The sequence below is a fragment of the Hylaeus volcanicus genome, chromosome 2 (genome assembly GCF_026283585.1).
Source record: "Hylaeus volcanicus isolate JK05 chromosome 2, UHH_iyHylVolc1.0_haploid, whole genome shotgun sequence".
NCBI classification, from domain to species: domain Eukaryota; kingdom Metazoa; phylum Arthropoda; class Insecta; order Hymenoptera; family Colletidae; genus Hylaeus; species Hylaeus volcanicus.
Genome location: NC_071977.1, coordinates 5,679,994 through 5,697,336, shown reverse-complemented (window position 1 = coordinate 5,697,336; position 17,343 = coordinate 5,679,994). Strand labels below are relative to the sequence as shown.

Below are 17,343 nucleotides of genomic sequence, written 5' to 3'. Positions count from 1 at the left end.
AGAGTTTCCAAACGAAAATGTCCAATCGCAACCAGTGTGACGCAAACTAACAGCCCCAACTACTGGACCAACCAATTTTCGACCGTAATTGAAGCAGTCAGTTTGGGTCAAATTGTTTGCGAGTGAACGTTATTGTGAAAAATTCTTGAGTATTAGAAACGTGGATTATCGAGGCGATTCGACCCAAAAATAGTCGGTTGAACGACCCAAACAGCCTGGTTCCAAGTTCTAGACCTAACACAGCCTCGACTGAAAGCTCGTGGAACGATTCCTGATTAGCATAGGAGCAACGTCTTCTTTCATAACGCATAAACGGTGTCATCGTCACGGCATACGCGAGGATCCGTTTCACTCGGAGCCAAACTGGTCGCGATCGCTCGGTCCGGGATGGGGAATCGAGTCAGTAGGGTCACTCTAACGGGCTAACGGATCGCAATAATGGCGTACCGTGCATTACGCATACGGTGACGTAATCCTTTGACCGACAACCAGCCATTCATGGCGGGGCGAAAGTTCGAACACCTTGCGGAATAATTGGAGCCGAAGGTTGTCTCGCTTTTCAACAAAAATAACGACTATTGTTTCGTCGGGGGACAAGTCGTGGGATGTACACGACCACGTCGAGCAATCGAGGATATACCTCGAAAGAAAAAGGACCTCGAGAAAAGTGTATGCAAGAATGCACAAGAATATCGAAGGTTATGGTGGATAAATCCTTTGGGATATCGTCTTTGGAGATTTGGTAGCGTCGGAGCATTCGTTAGAAATAACCCAGAGATTCCAGAGAGAGTTTACAGAGGATTAAGGTCGATTCAGACTATACGACACGGACCGACAACGACACGTACCAGCACCGACACGACAAAACATTCAAACACGCGTTTTAATGGAACTACACGGTCTGTCTAAAAAGAAACCGAACTTTTGCTATTAACTTACTAAATCGGGTACTAAAACAGGAGCTGAAAAGGTCCTTTGAAATGTTAATTATGCGGTCTACACGCTGTATCGACGCAGAGGGAGATTATTTTGAGTAATAAATAATTGTTAAATAAACGTGCGTGTAAAAACTTTACTTGTACTTTTTTCTTTTTATAGCAAAAGTTCGGTTTCTTTTTAGACAGACCGTGTATTCACACTATTCCCGTTGACGGAACCGTTCATGTCGGTGTCTGTTAAGTGTGAATAGTTCCATTAAAACGCGTGTTTTAATGTTTCGTCGCGTTGTTGCCGGTCCGTGTCGTATAGTCTGAATCGACCTTAACGTGTACAACGATGCATCGCGAACGTAACTGTTCCGATCGAACCGTAAGTTGCGTCTTCGTTGGACACTTACGTAATTGAAAACACAGAGAGTGAAAATCAAGCGTGATCCCACTTTCGTCGACGAGAAGAAGCGCCTCGCGGCACTTTTGCCGTGGCCGAGGCGTATCAACCGACTAACGGCCGACCTTCCGCCGTTCTGTACGACCTCTTCCTCGATACGCGGAATCCACCAGCGCGGATTTAGCTGTGGAACCAAGTCGAACCTCGATCTTGATCGATATTTGTGGAAGAGTAACGACAACGGCTATTTGATGCCTACTGGAGTTCGCGTAGATGCGCGTAATCTGAGTCTCGACCTGATGGACATTTGTTACTCTGTCTTGTAAGGATATTTATTTAGAGGTTCGGCGAAAACTGTACAAATTCCAAGACAACGCACAATATATCAGACAAAATCAAATCGCAATAAAAATTGAATGACTAATCAATAAATTACTAACACAAATTGATAAACATAACTGACAACTATAAAACATACAAACATACCTAGTGGTCGAAATATAAACATTCATCCAACATTCACAGTACAATACATTGCACTTACAATAAACCGCGATTTACAATATATATAATAAACCGCAGATTATGATAAAATCGATAGTGAAGGTAAATTATGAAAAATCGAAAAATAAACAAAACAATGTATGATAAAAAATACAAACACGCAAAAACGTACAAGGAGAGAGAGAGAAAATTATGATAAAAAAAACTTTGATAAGTCGCCAGGAATATCCCCAAAATTAATTCCAAAATATAAAGGACCATATGAAATCGACCGAGTATATTAAAAAATGATCGATTACAACGACCGAACGTAAGCACACGGAAGTAATTTCTGGACCTATTGCAACTCGAATTTAACGAAAAATCGGCATTCATCCTACGTTGGATGTAGACAGGAAAAGAAATAGAGTTCGTTAAGCAGAATTACAGGTAATTAATATTCAATCGTAGTAAGCTTCGTAAGTTCAAGTCGCGCGAAGTAGAATCGAATGATAAACGTGGACGTTCCGAGGCCAAATCAAATGGTTACGCTACCCATCGCGATCCATCGATCCCTGTCCCCGTTAGCTACTTCAACAAGGTTACAGCGCGAGCCTCGACGGACATACAAATTAGAGCAGAAGTCGTTCCACGCTATTGTCATATCGTAATTGATCTTCCACGGTTAATCGAAGATTCTACAGTCGGAAATTCCTCCGTCAAGCGTGCATCTCTGCATGTCGAAATCGATTCGATTCGCTCTGGGTGCAGGTGTTACTTGTAAATAACGAAATAATTATTGAACAAAAACGCGATCTTCCCAAGCGGAAAATTGATCTGGTACTTGTTATTTCAGTGACAAAAAATATCTTTTTCTGCAACTATGAAAATATCGCGATTTTCGTATTTTTACGTGGCTCCAAAGAATCCATTATCGAAAGAACAATTTTTTTTATCACCAAGGGGGACCAACATAACGCGTTCCGAAACATTTCGATAAAATTTACGCTCGGACTTCGATCTGGTAAGAATTGGACGGTTTCGAAAACCGTTTTCGGGGGGAAAAGGATTGATTTCTGTCCGGAAACGAATTCCCGAGGAATTGTCGGCGGTGGCTCGAAGACGTTTCGCAATTACGAATTATGAAACCCGATTAGTTGACCGCGTCGAGTTTTTGTATATCGTGCTGCTCTTTTAGTACTTTCCTCGGATCTGGTCGTTCACTTTCTCACTTTCGATCGCGGCGATGATGACTGTAATGCAAAGTTAAAACGGCGAGGATAACGCTAGCGTAAACGGTACCCGTGAACTGTTATCCTCGTCGAAGAACAGATGAGGGGACCCACTGGCCCAGCGATCGACTACTCTCCGGCTCGCATAACCTCTTTATACCACTGCTCCTTTTCTTTCTGTGCAAACTCTATTTCTTTCTCTTTCTCGGTATTTTCTTTTTCTGATTAATATAGAGGTGGTGTCGAATAAAAAAGAAATGTGAGATTCATTAGGTTGTCTGTAGAGACCGTGCCGATTTTTGATTGGTACAGGCGATACAGAATATCGCAAAAGCTTTGGTTATCGTGTTAGTCCTATCGATTTCTGATTCTGCTTTAACAGTAGAATATATTAGGTCGTCTGTAAAGTCCGGCCCTTAAAAGATGGAATGCTTGTGGGACAAAATGGTACTTATGTAATTCAATAAATAACATCATGCCCTTGTATTTTTCTTAAAAATTGCCACGAACTTTCTGGACAACCCAAAAGATATCTTCGGGGATGTTGGAATACTATATCGGAAATGGGTGAACACGAGCCCGAGTGACGTACCAACTTCGAGGAATAATAGAATAAGCGAAGTTGCAAGATCACGAAGCTTTCAAGAGGTCCAGGAAGAGGATCTCGACGCGCGTCGAATCGTTAACCCATCAGGATCTAACCTCGAGTGCGGAGTCAACGTCGTCGTCTCGCTACGTTTATTTTTAGCTTGCCTGACGACTATGTAACATATTCGCAACAGTTACTTCTACCTCGGGAAAAATATCCACCGTACGCGACCTTCTGTGCACGGAATGGCTCCGTTATTTATCCTCGGATTAAATCTTTCTACGAAGTTGACAAAATTCGGGACTGACAAATTACAATAAAAAGAACCGACTTTGTACTATTGTACTATTGTACTATTAACTTTGTACTTTATGCTATCGGACAGTTCTGCAGACAAAATCCTATCTAAAAGCATCGAGCGAGCAACCCCTCATCAAGAAGCAACGAAAGGAGTTGCACCAGTCGGAAGTTCGAGGCACAGAGGACGCGCGTCGATCGATCGATCATCGACTTTGAAAAAGTGTTGGCCGCCTATCCACGAGGCCTGGCGTGCGGTAACGCGTTATTGTAACGACGTCACGAGGAGGAGGACAGAAAAACGAAGACGGAGGAAGCGGAGGAGGAGGACGAGGAGGAGGAGGAGGAGGAGGAGGAGGAGGAGGATGACGAGGACCATCGAAGTTGATGGCGATGGAGGTGGTGTGGACCGTTAGTTGGCCCCAGCTCCACGGGAGCGTTGTCCGGGCATTCCGCGTTACTATTCTCCGTCTCCCTCTTCTCCCCGCTGTTTCCCTCTCTCTTTCGTTGCTCTTTCTTTTTTTCTCTTTTTACCACTATCCCACTCGCGCCAGCCGCTTCGTTCCACCGACATTCTCGGTCGTTCTCTTCCACCGAAGACTCGCAAAGAACCCGGAGGGAACTCGGTGTATCCCCTTTGCTTTGCATCCCCGTGCTAACGAACGCGAATCGAAGGAAAACGAGACATCGCCTCGACAAATTCCACCGTTTCCGTTTTTGATGGCCCTACTGCCAGAGTTCGCGGCACTCGAATATTCGAAACGACTTTATAGCCGTGGATACTTTCGTTCGGTACTTGCAATACCGTACAGAACATCCAATGTTGTATTCCTCTTGATTCGTTACTTTATTATTATTTAATAAGTACAACGTCGAGCGAAATCGAACGAAGAATAAGTATTCACGTGGTACTGGCTATATAGATCCTCGTGTTGAGACGATTCGGACGATTCTCTTATTCAAAGGGAAAAGTAGCGAGCTTTATAATTTCGGAAAAGATCAAAAATGGAAGAATAGGAATTATCTTAAGTTTAGTGGTCGGCAGAGGAGAGGTAGCGAGGGTCGAGGTCCGGGATGACTAGTGAGGATGAAATCATTAGTTATCGAAGGAAGGAATTTGAAATGTTTGCTGCTGGAGTTTGACGGAGGATGAGAAGAAGGCAGAGTTATCTTAACTGAAGGTAATGCAAAGATTATGTTGGCATACGACACCAAATGAAATATTTTCTAACATACTGTCCACCCTTTGGATGGATCCAAGGGCTGCTGGTGCTCGCGACCGGAACAAGAAGACAGCGAGAAGAAGGCGATCGGATCGATCGCCTGTCAAGCTGTCATATTCGAACAAGACGCCATTGAATGCTGACGTTCCGAAACTAAGAACACATTTAATTACCTTTGTTGACATTTGTATTGTACACACCCTGTTATATATTATAGTTACTCGTTAATCCTTAAAGTTCTCGTTATGCCAAACATAAAACGTAACAATACTATTCCCCTCTACAAGGTAAGGTTCAGACTTTCCTTGATTTCTTCCATTTCCTCGATATTTGTATAAAACTTGAACTTCGTAGAAATGTTCACGATTCGGCAATCACCGCGTTAAAAGACACCGAGCCCGCGAGTCTGAACGATCCCTCTTGTTCCCGTTTTCTTTCGTCCATCCCCATCTGTTCGTCTCCGTCGATGGTCCATGGATCGTTCGATCACGTCTACGGCCTGTACCGAGATCAGGAGCCGGGTAAATGGATCGAGCACCGTCTCCCATCGGGCTAATAGCTAAATTGAGTTATTAACGTAATATATCGTTACAGCCACCTCGGTAGTCATTATCCATCCTCCCCGGTTCGATCCCTCGCATTCCTATTCAGTTTCCTCGTCGCTATTCGCGGTTATACCCGGATATACGTTGAAAATGCGCATCTTGCATTATGTTAGGCTTCGATGTACACGATTGCCATTCAAAAGAAACGGATACCGTTATTAATTTCTGCTTCGGCCCCTACCTTCTTCGCCGCGCAACGACGATCAATCGTACACACGAGAATCCTTCCGCGAGGATTTCCGCAGGATCGAGACCGCGAGATACCAAACGGACACGAGACTCGCGGGTTCCTTCTTCGATGAGGTTTAACTTTGATACAGGAGCATCGTAAACGCGATCATTCGTGGCCAATGAACGCTCTTATGAGCTTCAAAGGACTGCTTGAAAAGAACTGGATCGTTTTACAATTTTCTAGGGAGAAATTTCTGTAGGATAATCATTTTCAGTAACAGCTATGCAAACCTGGCACCCGACTTTTCAAAAATTAATTTTTTTTATAGAAAATGATAACATCTCGTCTGTACTTAATTGTACTACCAATAGTTTTGTTCGTACCTTCACCGATTAATAATTAAAAAGAATTCAAGAATGGTCGACACCCGACATTGAGATTTTTGAAATCTGTTTTTTCAAGGTAAGGGGGACATCTGATGCTGTTGAAAAAATTTACCCCTACCCCCTAGTTTATTTAGAAATTCGATACTCTACCATATTTTTGTATAAAAAAAATATACTATTCCATTTAAAAAACTGACGGTCACCTTTATTTCTCAGAAAAGAGTATAAATACGAAAGATTTATCTACCTGGTTACGTTGCACACAAAAAACAGTATAAATTTTTCCTCTTTCAGTTTTTTGTCCTATGTACCATTTACGAGAAAAACGCTGGCTAGTAATAGCCTGACACACCCTGTATATAATACGACAAGTTGTATGTACAACACCCTCCTCCCTATAAATACTCGTACCTTCCACGTCTATCCTCCCTACACTATTTTAAATCAAACGCGACATTTCCAAATCACCCCTTTCGTTAAAAATACGTACACGCGTAAAGTCTGTTCGCGTAATCGATCGAATTGTTTCGTTCCTCGCGGTGCACGCTTCTTCGGTCTCGGAAGGATACCCCGAGAGCACCTCCCGAGGTAATTAATTAACAACTCCGAGCAATTCGTTGAACGCTGGATGGTTTTCATGAGGGTATCTCGGCGCGTTATCGTGCTCGTTATTGCTGATAGTTTAGCCTCTTTTTCATTTCGTAATTGCACACGCCGATGGAAAAAAAAACTTAACGACCGGGCATTAGCGTAAGCTAACCGATGGATCATCGGATAGTTCCACTAGGTACGCGTCTTTTAAAGGGTTGCGCGTTCCTCGAAATAAATGGATCACTTCTGCGTGTACATAAGATCGAGGTAAGTCGAAATTTAAATAATAAAACTGACAAGAATACGAGTGGTGAATTTAATTAATTCGATTGATACTCGATTATTTATTTCAAACATTCTTTTCCTACACGTTTCAGTCAGTGAAGCTTTTTTTTTTTTTTAGAGGAACGCTTTCGACATACGATCAGAAATATTCCAGGAGCGTAAGGACACCTGGTTTGTTACAATTTCGTTCTGCAATAGGCACAAAGGACTTCGGAAGTGGCGCGGAATGAAACGCAAAGGAGAAAAACAGAGACCGGTTGCACGGTTGTAAATTACAGGCATCCTTGAAAGCTTCCAAAGAGATTATCTACGCAAGAATTCAGCGAGTCTCGCGCACCGTAGGTGGTGCACCAATTTGTTCTACCTTCACAATGAAGCCAAAGACCAGGTATCGATCATCCTGGGTCTCTCGGTACCCAGTGCCGTGCCAAATAACAACGAAAATATCGAATTACTGCTGCTGTTATCTCAAAAAAAAAAAAAGGTGAAAGAACCAGTCTACATTTACGGGGCAAATTAAAAATCTATACAGGGTGTTTAGGCTATTACTAGCCAGCGTTTTCCTCGTAAACGGTACGTAGGACAAAAAAGTGAAAGAGGAAAAAGTGATACTGTTTTTTATGTGCAATGTAACCAGGTAGACAAATCTTTCGTACTTATACTCTTTTCTGAGAAATGAAGGTGATCTTTACTTTGTTAAATAGAATGCTACCTTTTTAAAACAAAATTTTCCTCTTTCAGTTTTTTGTCATATGTACCATTTACGAGAAAAACGCTGACTAGTAACAGCCTAAACACCCTGCATAGATCCACTCTAATGGAAACCAGGTTGCTAATTTAACAACGATTGAATACTTCTACTTGAACCGTGGTTACAAACGATCGACTGTAAAACCGCGGAATTAATTTCTGCGCCAAACATTTTGCAAATCGTTCGGTAAAACACGAAAACGGCAACGAAGAAGCGTACAAGCCCGCACCGAGCGTCCAGCTGCGAACAAAGATGGGATCGACAAAGAAGGCTGAAGAATGGGGGAAAAAATGCGATGGGTTTCCAAGGTAATTCACCTCGCGAGTCCCGAGCGTGCACATTCACGGAGATGCACGGCGCACGTCCATTACGCATTCGGTTAACGTTCCTTCCGGTTGGAGAAAAAGAAAAAAGGAAAAAAAAAAACGTTTTGAGGAGCGGTTTTATTCGTGGCTGACCCGTCCTCGTGGCCCGTTTCACGAGTCTATAATGGCCTACGTGCGGATACTTGAAATTTTCGTATTATTCGACTCGTACGACGAATTTGAATACGCGAGAGCGTTGACGAGCGAACGAATCCACGCTAGCGACAACCATAAACATACGCGAGACCAAATTCGTACCGTTTAAGAAGGGTAACCAAATCGGAGGGCCAAATGGTGGGTGTCCTTGGCGATTTTTTTTTACAGAGAACAATTTTGGTAGCTGTCTTTCAATTTTTAGGATGTTTTAAGCATGTCTCGATGTATTAGGTCAACCGGAAAGTTCTGGCCGTTCCGGTTACAACAAGTTTCAACAAGTACGCGCATATTCAATAAAAATGCCATATCAATATTCGATACAAATTGCAATCACGCTGGCAAGAAATCATAAATAACGATAGAAATTATATTATTCGATAAAGTTTAATCAAGTTATTCTAAAAACGGATAGAACTTTCCGGTAGACCTAATACATTTAGTAACTTTTTCAGTGTATTTCAAAGGAAAATTCATTCAATGAATGTAATTTCTTTTTACATTGCTAATATATTTTCTGTGAATAAAACTAAACTGTAGCCAAAAAGGTTAAAAATTGAATTTCTTGGGAGTGTTCGAAGAAAAAAGTATCAATTTTCACGCTTTCAAAGTTTTTGTTACAGAAAACATACTTTAAACAATAATAATAGTAGTCGATTCTAATGGATAAAATAAATATTGTATGATACTAATCTAACGAAAATAAAAATTATTATTACATTTAATTAAATTTAATAGAATCTTCACTGAGGAATCGAACGAATTAATTTGGGTGCCGAAATGTCTAGGCACAGCACTATCCAACATTTATATTTACGTATTAAAGTCCCACCTTAAAATCGTTTGCTTTGCAACGAACAAGCATTCAACCTAACTAACATTCTATTTCTGTCGATGGTAAGGGTTAGTTTTATCAAATTTCCAATCTTTATTCTCAAATTTAAACAGTGAGAACCACTGATATCTAGGCACAACCCCTATTAAAAATTTATATATACGTATATAACCTTAAAACCGTTTGCTTTGTATCTAACAAGCCTTCAGCTAACTAACATTCTATTTCTGTCGATGGTAAGGGTTAGTTTCATCAAATTTCCAATCTTTATTCTCAAAAAACGTTGAGAACCACTGACATAAAGTGCCACCTTAAAACAGTTTGCTTTGTATCTAACAAGCCTTCAGCTAGCTAACATTCTATTTCTGTCGATGGTAAGGGTTAGTTTCATCAAATTTCCAATCTTTATTCTCAAAAAACGTTGAGAACCACTGACATCTAGGCACGGCCCCTATCCAAAATTTATATTATTAAAGTGCCACCTTAAAACCGTTTGCTTTGTATCTAACAAGCGTTCAGCTAATCGACATCCTGTTTCTGTCGATGGTAAGGCTTATTTTGATACGTACTCTCGTCGCAACGAGCACAACAAGATACGTATCTCGCGCAAATCCTCTCGTAGATAGAATCAAACGGAAGCATCGTATAAACAATTGTTACGCATACCTGTACGCTCGCTCCCTGCTGAACTTCCGTGCTGCTCGTTTGACACTGGCACCGGATTTGCAATCCAAATTAACAAATTATGTTAATGACAATGTTCATCCACCGACGCTGAAACTTTGAGAACGGTCCGTGAAAATGTGCAGCACGCGGGAAGAATAAACGATACTACGCGAGTCAAAGCGCTGTCTCGTTCCCCTCCATTTTCAGCAAAATCTGGAAAAAAGCGTCAAACACGCGAAATTTTAAAATATGGTTAAACGAGATTAATATGGGTGGACGTTAAAAATTATCTAATTCTATTAATTTTTAATTACGTATGGTCAAACAGAACCAATAGTCATTCGAACGCCACCCTCTGTACGAATCAGGCACGAACCATGCATTTTACGCAAACGAAAGTTAAATTCTTTCCAGAAAATTCGAAATGTATCGACAATTACGTACCAACACATCCTTCGCGATTCCTTCCAGGAAATTCGAAATGTATCAACAATTACGCACCGACACGTCTCTCGAGAGAAGCAAACGCGGACTGAGGACGCGGGACATTCCGATTACGAAAATCCTCGTTCGAAAATCGTCGTTTATATACACGCCCGTGCCTCAATAATATTATGAATTACACAGCTTACCGTACAAATTCAAAGACCCCTTTTTTTTTGCTTAACCGCGTCGTTACCAAGACTGGCTTCCAATGTTGTCACGTGTACAAAATCCGACGCAATTATCTATTACTTACATTGACCGGGTTTCCTCGTTTACGCCATTACCAAAGTTACTTCGATTAATGTCGATAATGTCGATTTACGAACCTAACGCTCCCTCTGTTGATCTTTCATCGATAATTGGTTCTGGCTCCCGCCGTAGGGTGGTTCTATTCATGTATTCTACAGTAGATTACCTCTGACGCAATAAACATGCGGTCGTGTTTGAAAGAACCAAATAATTTTGAATCTTCTAGTGATAGTCAGTGCAGCGTCTCGTCGTCCTCTTTGGATGATAGCAGTATCAGTGACTGTCAAGAATCGTCGAGCAATAATGCCGAGAAAAGTGTATTCGGACAGTTTCAAGACACTCGAAACTGGATCGAGTGCGAATCCAAGAGCATTCCGGGGAGGATATATTTCTTTAATTTAAGGACACTTTGCAGTACGTGGGTTAGACCAGTATCGAAAAACGTCCAGCTCCAGCGTTTTTATTCGCAATCTGTAAGTATATTCTCTCTGATAAATATCTTTGGTACGTTATGACGAAGCACTGTCGATAGTTGTCAGTCAAAATTCGTTTAGCAGACCAGATCGCAAAATGGTCCTTTTGTTTGTCGGAATATAACATTGTTGCATTCGATCGATGCAGTCTAAAAACGAAAAAATACTCGAATCAACCTGCTGTGTTCTCTGCTAGTTTCATTCAGCGTGTACACTTTTTTATCAATGAAATTAATACGTGCACATGTTGATAAGTGCTTTTACTGCAGATCAAATTCGTGCGATGCTTTAGAATATTTACAGTGGGTGTAGAATGTATTCGTACATCCATCAATTTCCCAAAAAACTTTTGTGTGAAATTGTAGTTTATTTACTACTTTTTTTTATAATCAATGATATTCTACATATTCTCGGAGATCTCTAGAATATAGTTCAAACAATAATTTCTAGTTTATATAATTTGCGAAATTAACAAGATTTTTTATTATTACAAGAATTAATGTAAATTTCGTTTTTTTTTTTTTTAAATGAAGTTTGAAATATTTAAAACTTGTACGAATACTTATTGCTCCTGTATTTCTATCGATTTATTGTTTTTTTCTTGTTAATTTTGCAACTTATATAAATAACTAATTTTTTTTATACTGCATCTATTCTAGGCATTTCCAAAAATATGTAGAATATGATTGTTTATAAAAAAAAAAAAGTTAACAAATTACAATTCACATAGTTTCTTTGGAAATTGCTCAGTGTACAAATACTTTCTACACCAACTGTATATTATTAAAACATCCCTACACTAAAACGGAAATGTATTTCTACAGAGAGTATATGACAACGTGATGCCTGACGTAGGCGACCCACCGATGTGTACGTTATCAGAAAATGAAGGAGGTTACAGTCGTAGAGGGGATTCATTACCTCGAATTTACAAAAAGCACCGAAAAAGCGCCGACAAAGAAATTTTTGCATACCTGCATTACGGTGTCAATATAGAAAATCCTTTCGACAGTAAAACCGCTTATTTTAAACGTTACTACGAACAAACTTCTTCTGGATCTTCGAAATCGACCTTTTTCGATGTCGATCAACATTTTTTAACGCCTAACAAAGATTTCGATAAAATCAGAATCTTCAAGAACGACATACGCGAAGCGTTGGAACCATCGATCCAAACAGCAGATTTTCTCCAAGTCGAGATTTCCTCGTCGGAAAATGACCAGGAAATTACAACGTTTAACGAATCAATGGGGAACGAGGACGAAAATTCTTCTGAAACTTCAGACGCGGACGAGGGTGCTGGAAATTACGTTGCACCTCGTTTGCAAAGAATCGAATCCAAACATTTGTTACAGACAAAAATTCGAAGGAAAAGAACGAGCAAATGTTTGACGGAAAATAAGCCAACTGTAAGTAAGAGACCAAAGAGACAGATCCAAACTATAAGAAAATCGATGTCGAATAAAATTATTTGCGAGATGTACGGTACGAAAACAATCAATTACGATCTCGTTGAGACACTTCCACCTAATGTCATAAGGTCAAATCTTAGCGATAGCAGCGCGGCTTCGTCGTCGTGGCAGAAAGACTTGGACAAACCTACCGTTTTAAAAAATATCGAATTTAACGATATGAATTTCAACGCTAAAAATCTGTCGAGCACCTCGAGCTCTTCGAGTTCGAGTTCGTCGAGTTCATGTTCCACTTGCTCCTCAATGTCATCCGATACTAGAGAGGCCTCTGTTTAGCTCTGACGTCACCGATACATCCAGAGGATAATGTAAACAAACCGAATGTTTTGTACCTCTCGTATTACTGAAACCAAACCAAAGAATCATCGAGGAACTATTTACGTTTTCATTTACGTTTTCATTATAGAAATGTTCTTAAGTAACTGACGCGACTTCATTGTTGTTTTCTTTTATTACTATGGCGGATATAAGATACCTTCGTTCATTTGTAAAGTGGTAGGCATGTTGATATCGATAAATTTTATTTATTTTTTTTTTTTACTACTATGACGAATACAAGATACCTTCGTTCATTTCGTTTGCAATTTTGTTTAATGTGATATATTCTATGTACTTATTTACGTCTTCAGACCAGAGTGTTTAAGGAATAGGCGAAACGATGGCAATTTTGCACGAGTGCGTGCATAACGGAGAGTGCTTGTCGAGGGTTCATCGAGTAGTCGAAGAACGAACGACCTTACGTTTCTGTTTTTCGATTTCCTTACGGCAGTGATGCTGGCAAAAATCACGGCCGGTTTTCAAGCTTAGCATATGGCAGACGTTACCTCGAGATGCAGCCGGTGCACCGTACCGCGACTATTATCCGCGTCGCCATTGACGAATCACAACGCTCAAAGCGTAACGGCCACGGAGGACGAAGCCGGAACTACCACGATGAATTTGTCTTCATCTCTTGCATCGCGGGGCTTTAACTTCAATTTACACCAGTGGTGCACAACCTTTCTCTCTCTAAAACCAAATAAAATCTTAGTGTACTCTCATACTTATCATACTCTCATTATCATTTTCTGTAAGCTTCATAAATTCCTCTGAGGACCACCTAACATAAAAAGGTCTAAACGTTAAACCAGTAGATGTTCGTTTTACTGGAATTCACCACTACCGAGACTTTTACCTTAATTGGTCCTGTATAAATGCTCGGCGTAAATCAGCTGTTTGATCTTGAAAGGGGTGAGAGCCAAGTAAATTGTACGTCGAACGGTCCACGCAACTATGTATGCGGCATCGGTACAATTAATCGCATAGTTTGTTAGTGTCGTTAAAGCCACTGGCTTAACGCGTGGCGGTGTTTCTTCTGGAGTTGCTAAAGGTGCAGGATCAAGGATGCGGAACGAAGAAGGAGACGAAGATATCGCGTATCGATAAGGTACTAGAACATAACAAATTGGAAAGTACTGGGTATTATAATTTATTCTGCGAACGAAACGAGGACGACCCTAGCTCAAGAATAAACTTGCTAAAGAATTAAGCTAGAGAAAACTAAGTAATTAATTAATTAAGTAAAGAAAACTGGCTAAAGAATTCTTTAAAATAATTAAAAGTCATAGAAAAAGTACATACACGTACCACTATGATTCTCGCTATGATTATGTTTGATTTATTACCAGAAGATATCGTTAAGGTTACATTGTATCATATTGTGATCGATAAAGAATCGATAACAAGCGTGTCAGCGTCGAGAAAATGACAGGGTTAATTAAAGAAGAGCCAAGGACATAGGAGCGAGATTATTCGCGTTATTGACGACGTAATTTCAGCGTGTAACGACTCTGAAGAGGTCTCAGGACACGGGTAGGCAGATAAAGATCGACGACGAGCTTGGCCGTGAACTTTGCACCGTGAGAAGAGTTTTCTTCGCTTAACAAGTCGCGTCGAAGTTCCCGCGCTTACAGACAATGAATCCTTGCTTCCACGCGGTGAACAACCGTAGTCATTTCCAGGATTCATAATGGGAACGAGGAGGGCAGCCGGATGGTTTCGCGATCTCTCATTGTAGCTTTTACGTGGTTCGGTATTCGCTCAAACACGATAAAACGCGGTTCTCCTCGTTAAGAGTGTATTGTACAATACGAATGCTAAGTCAATGATCAGAAATTTAACATTATATTCTTCGTCTTCGTGGATCGCAATTCACGCGAAGGTCTCCGTCAACTTTTAATCTCGATTTGAATTTAAACTGCGTGAAATTTATGTTAATGGTCTTCAGGTTATTATGCAAACAAATTTTAATTTTCTGGTGGCGTTGCGAGGCGATTTAACGCTAAATGAGAAAGTTCACTGACTTCGTGAAGGAAGCTAAGATTAAGCGAATGGTAAAGCCGCTCGTGGGAATGTTACAAAACCGTTAATATTTCTTCTACCATAAATACAATAAATGTAAACAGGCAATTGTAAAAATGACACAGAAAACGAACGAAACTTTATAATATCGATTTTTTGAATACCTTGTACATACTTTTTTTGTACCTCAGACGATTCACTTACAACGATATCATATCATCGTTATTATCGTATACATATATATACATGTATGTATAATATATTATATTACATACATATAACATTATGTAAACGTTATATTCTTTTTCGATCGAATAAAAATTTTTAAGAATTTACTAGACCATGAAAACTAGGAATTCTTTCTTCCATCGTGAAGGCATCGCCTTGTGCTTAACTGTTTCAATAGCAGCAACTTCATAGCAGTGTATGTTGTGTACACGTGATAGCGAACTAACCTCAAATCAAAGGAAACATCATGGGTCGTCATAAAAAGGTATATATTTGATTTAACTTAAAAAATATCAATTCTCCCTATATGTTTACGAACTAGAAATACTGTACTATAGTCCTAAATTGAATAAACAATAAAAATAGTTGCTTTTGCGTAGATATTGTATCTCCTTGTACGACAGTGAAATTTAGAATATTATTTCGAATGATACTAAAGTGATTTTATGTGAAATAAAAAGAAATATGTATGCCAATCCTACAGGGTCGGTGCGTAAAGAAAAATAAACAGTTGAACGTGGATGAAAATCCAGATGTAGTGAAGGCACCACATTCATTCGTTATACATCGTGGATTACCTGGAGAGCACATAGTCGAACTCACTAGAGACTTTCGTAAAATCATGGAACCGTATACGGCAACGTCTTTAAAAGAAAGGAAACGAAATACGATTAAAGATTTTGTATCCGTTGCCGGTGTGTTTCATATTTCGCATATGTGTATGTTCACAAGGACAGATCAAGGAATGTACTTTAAACTTTGCAGGTATAAGTCCAGTTATATTATTCGCACGTTACGAAGTATCATAAATGTTATCAAATACTTGAAAAATTGATGCTCTATAGGGTACCAAGAGGACCAACGCTTTCCTTTAAAGTGCATAGTTTTTCCTTAGCACGTGACGTAGTTTCTTTGTTAAAGAAGCAGATGGTATACGAGGAACTATATAAAAATTCTCCATTAGTAGTATTGAATAACTTTAGTGGAGAGGGCATGCAATTAAAGCTCATTTCATCCATGTTCCAAAATATGTTCCCCACCATAAATTTAACTTCTGTAAGTTTCAATATTAATGTGCCTAAATAATAACCGCGTATTATAGCGAAACATATTTATGTTCGTTTCTAGGTAAATTTAAGTACAATTCGCCGATGTCTTTGTTTAAATTATAATTCAACATCGAAAACGATCGATCTCAGGCATTACGCTATTAAAGTTGTGCCCGTTGGCTTGTCAAAGGGTGTCAAAAAATTAGTTCAAGCTAAGATACCGAATTTATCTAAATGTGATGATTTTTCGGAGTTCTTGACAAAAGGAACTGTTTCCGAAAGCGAGGCCGAGGATGATCCTGCGAGCCATGTTACGTTACCACAAAAACTGTCCTCGCGTGGTAATCATGCGAGTAATCAAAGTGCAATTAGACTTTCCGAATTAGGCCCTAGATTAACGCTAGAGGTACGAAAATTTCTATTTGTTGGAGATCAGAGATAACTTCAAGCGATTTAATATGTATCTTCCAAATGCCTTTAGTTAATTAAAGTTGAGGATGGACTTTTGGATGGCGAGGTACTTTTCCACGAGTATATTCACAAAACGGAAGAGGAACAATTGCTAATCAAGAAAAAACGCGAAGAGAAGAAGAAATTAAAGGAGAAACGGAAAAAGATACAAGAACAGAACAAGCAAAAGAAAGAAATACTGAAGGAACAACACAAAGAAAAATCATTGAAGGGAATGCGAAAGAAGACGGAAAATGAAACGTTATTGAAGAAATACGCAAAGGAATCTGCTGAAAAGAGTACAGTAGAAGAGGACGACGATGCGCAATATTATCGCGACGAAGTGGGAGAAGAACCCGATAAAGGTAATTAATTTAGTCTAATTAAATTCATCGACATAACATAATTGATCAATTTTGTATTGCAGAACTTTTTGAAAATAAACCTAACGGAAAGAGGACTAAAAGTTATCCTCCCAAATACAAGGTAAAGAAACAAAAACTTCGGGAATAGCGTGATACCGAGAAAACGTTATAAACGTTAATCGTATAAAACATTATTGTACATATGCTACATAAAATATTTTTTAATAAAAACAATTTTTTTAGAAGAACTTTGTCAACACATATTAAATTTG

General features: G+C 39.6%; 3 protein-coding genes across 3 annotated transcripts in view; 2 read left to right on the top strand and 1 right to left on the bottom strand.

Annotated features, from left to right (window-relative positions):
* Nucleotides 1-10,508, bottom strand: part of LOC128872670 (transcriptional regulator ovo) — a 98,424-nt gene extending 87,916 nt beyond the window's left edge. Inside the window, exons 1-2 of the mRNA XM_054115601.1 lie at nt 10,404-10,508; nt 9,960-10,172 (exon numbers count right to left, since the gene is read on the bottom strand). The gene's annotated coding sequence lies outside the window, so the exon portion shown is untranslated. The remainder of the gene's footprint in view (nt 1-9,959; nt 10,173-10,403) is intronic.
* A 236-nt stretch (nt 10,509-10,744) lies between these two features.
* LOC128872994 (uncharacterized) lies at nt 10,745-13,211 on the top strand. Its single transcript, XM_054116230.1, has 2 exons — nt 10,745-11,167; nt 11,992-13,211. The coding sequence occupies exons 1-2, from the start codon at nt 10,877-10,879 to the stop codon at nt 12,913-12,915; spliced, it is 1,215 nt and encodes a 404-aa protein (XP_053972205.1). The 5' UTR covers nt 10,745-10,876; the 3' UTR covers nt 12,916-13,211.
* A 2,128-nt stretch (nt 13,212-15,339) lies between these two features.
* LOC128872993 (protein Peter pan) lies at nt 15,340-17,319 on the top strand. Its single transcript, XM_054116229.1, has 6 exons — nt 15,340-15,472; nt 15,692-15,972; nt 16,053-16,263; nt 16,336-16,662; nt 16,738-17,071; nt 17,134-17,319. The coding sequence occupies exons 1-6, from the start codon at nt 15,455-15,457 to the stop codon at nt 17,217-17,219; spliced, it is 1,257 nt and encodes a 418-aa protein (XP_053972204.1). The 5' UTR covers nt 15,340-15,454; the 3' UTR covers nt 17,220-17,319.
* The last annotated feature ends 24 nt before the right edge of the window (nt 17,320-17,343 follow it).

Excerpts from the sequence above, each read along its gene's own strand:
- LOC128872993 (XM_054116229.1), top strand. Across the intron at positions 16,264-16,335 it reads CCACCATAAATTTAACTTCT|GTAAATTTAAGTACAATTCG; the intron begins GTAAGTTTCAAT and ends GTTCGTTTCTAG. Across the intron at positions 17,072-17,133 it reads GGGAGAAGAACCCGATAAAG|AACTTTTTGAAAATAAACCT; the intron begins GTAATTAATTTA and ends TTTGTATTGCAG.
- LOC128872994 (XM_054116230.1), top strand. The coding sequence starts at position 10,877 with ATGCGGTCGTGTTTGAAAGAACCAAATAATTTTGAATCTTCTAGTGAT. Across the intron at positions 11,168-11,991 it reads AGCGTTTTTATTCGCAATCT|AGAGTATATGACAACGTGAT; the intron begins GTAAGTATATTC and ends GTATTTCTACAG.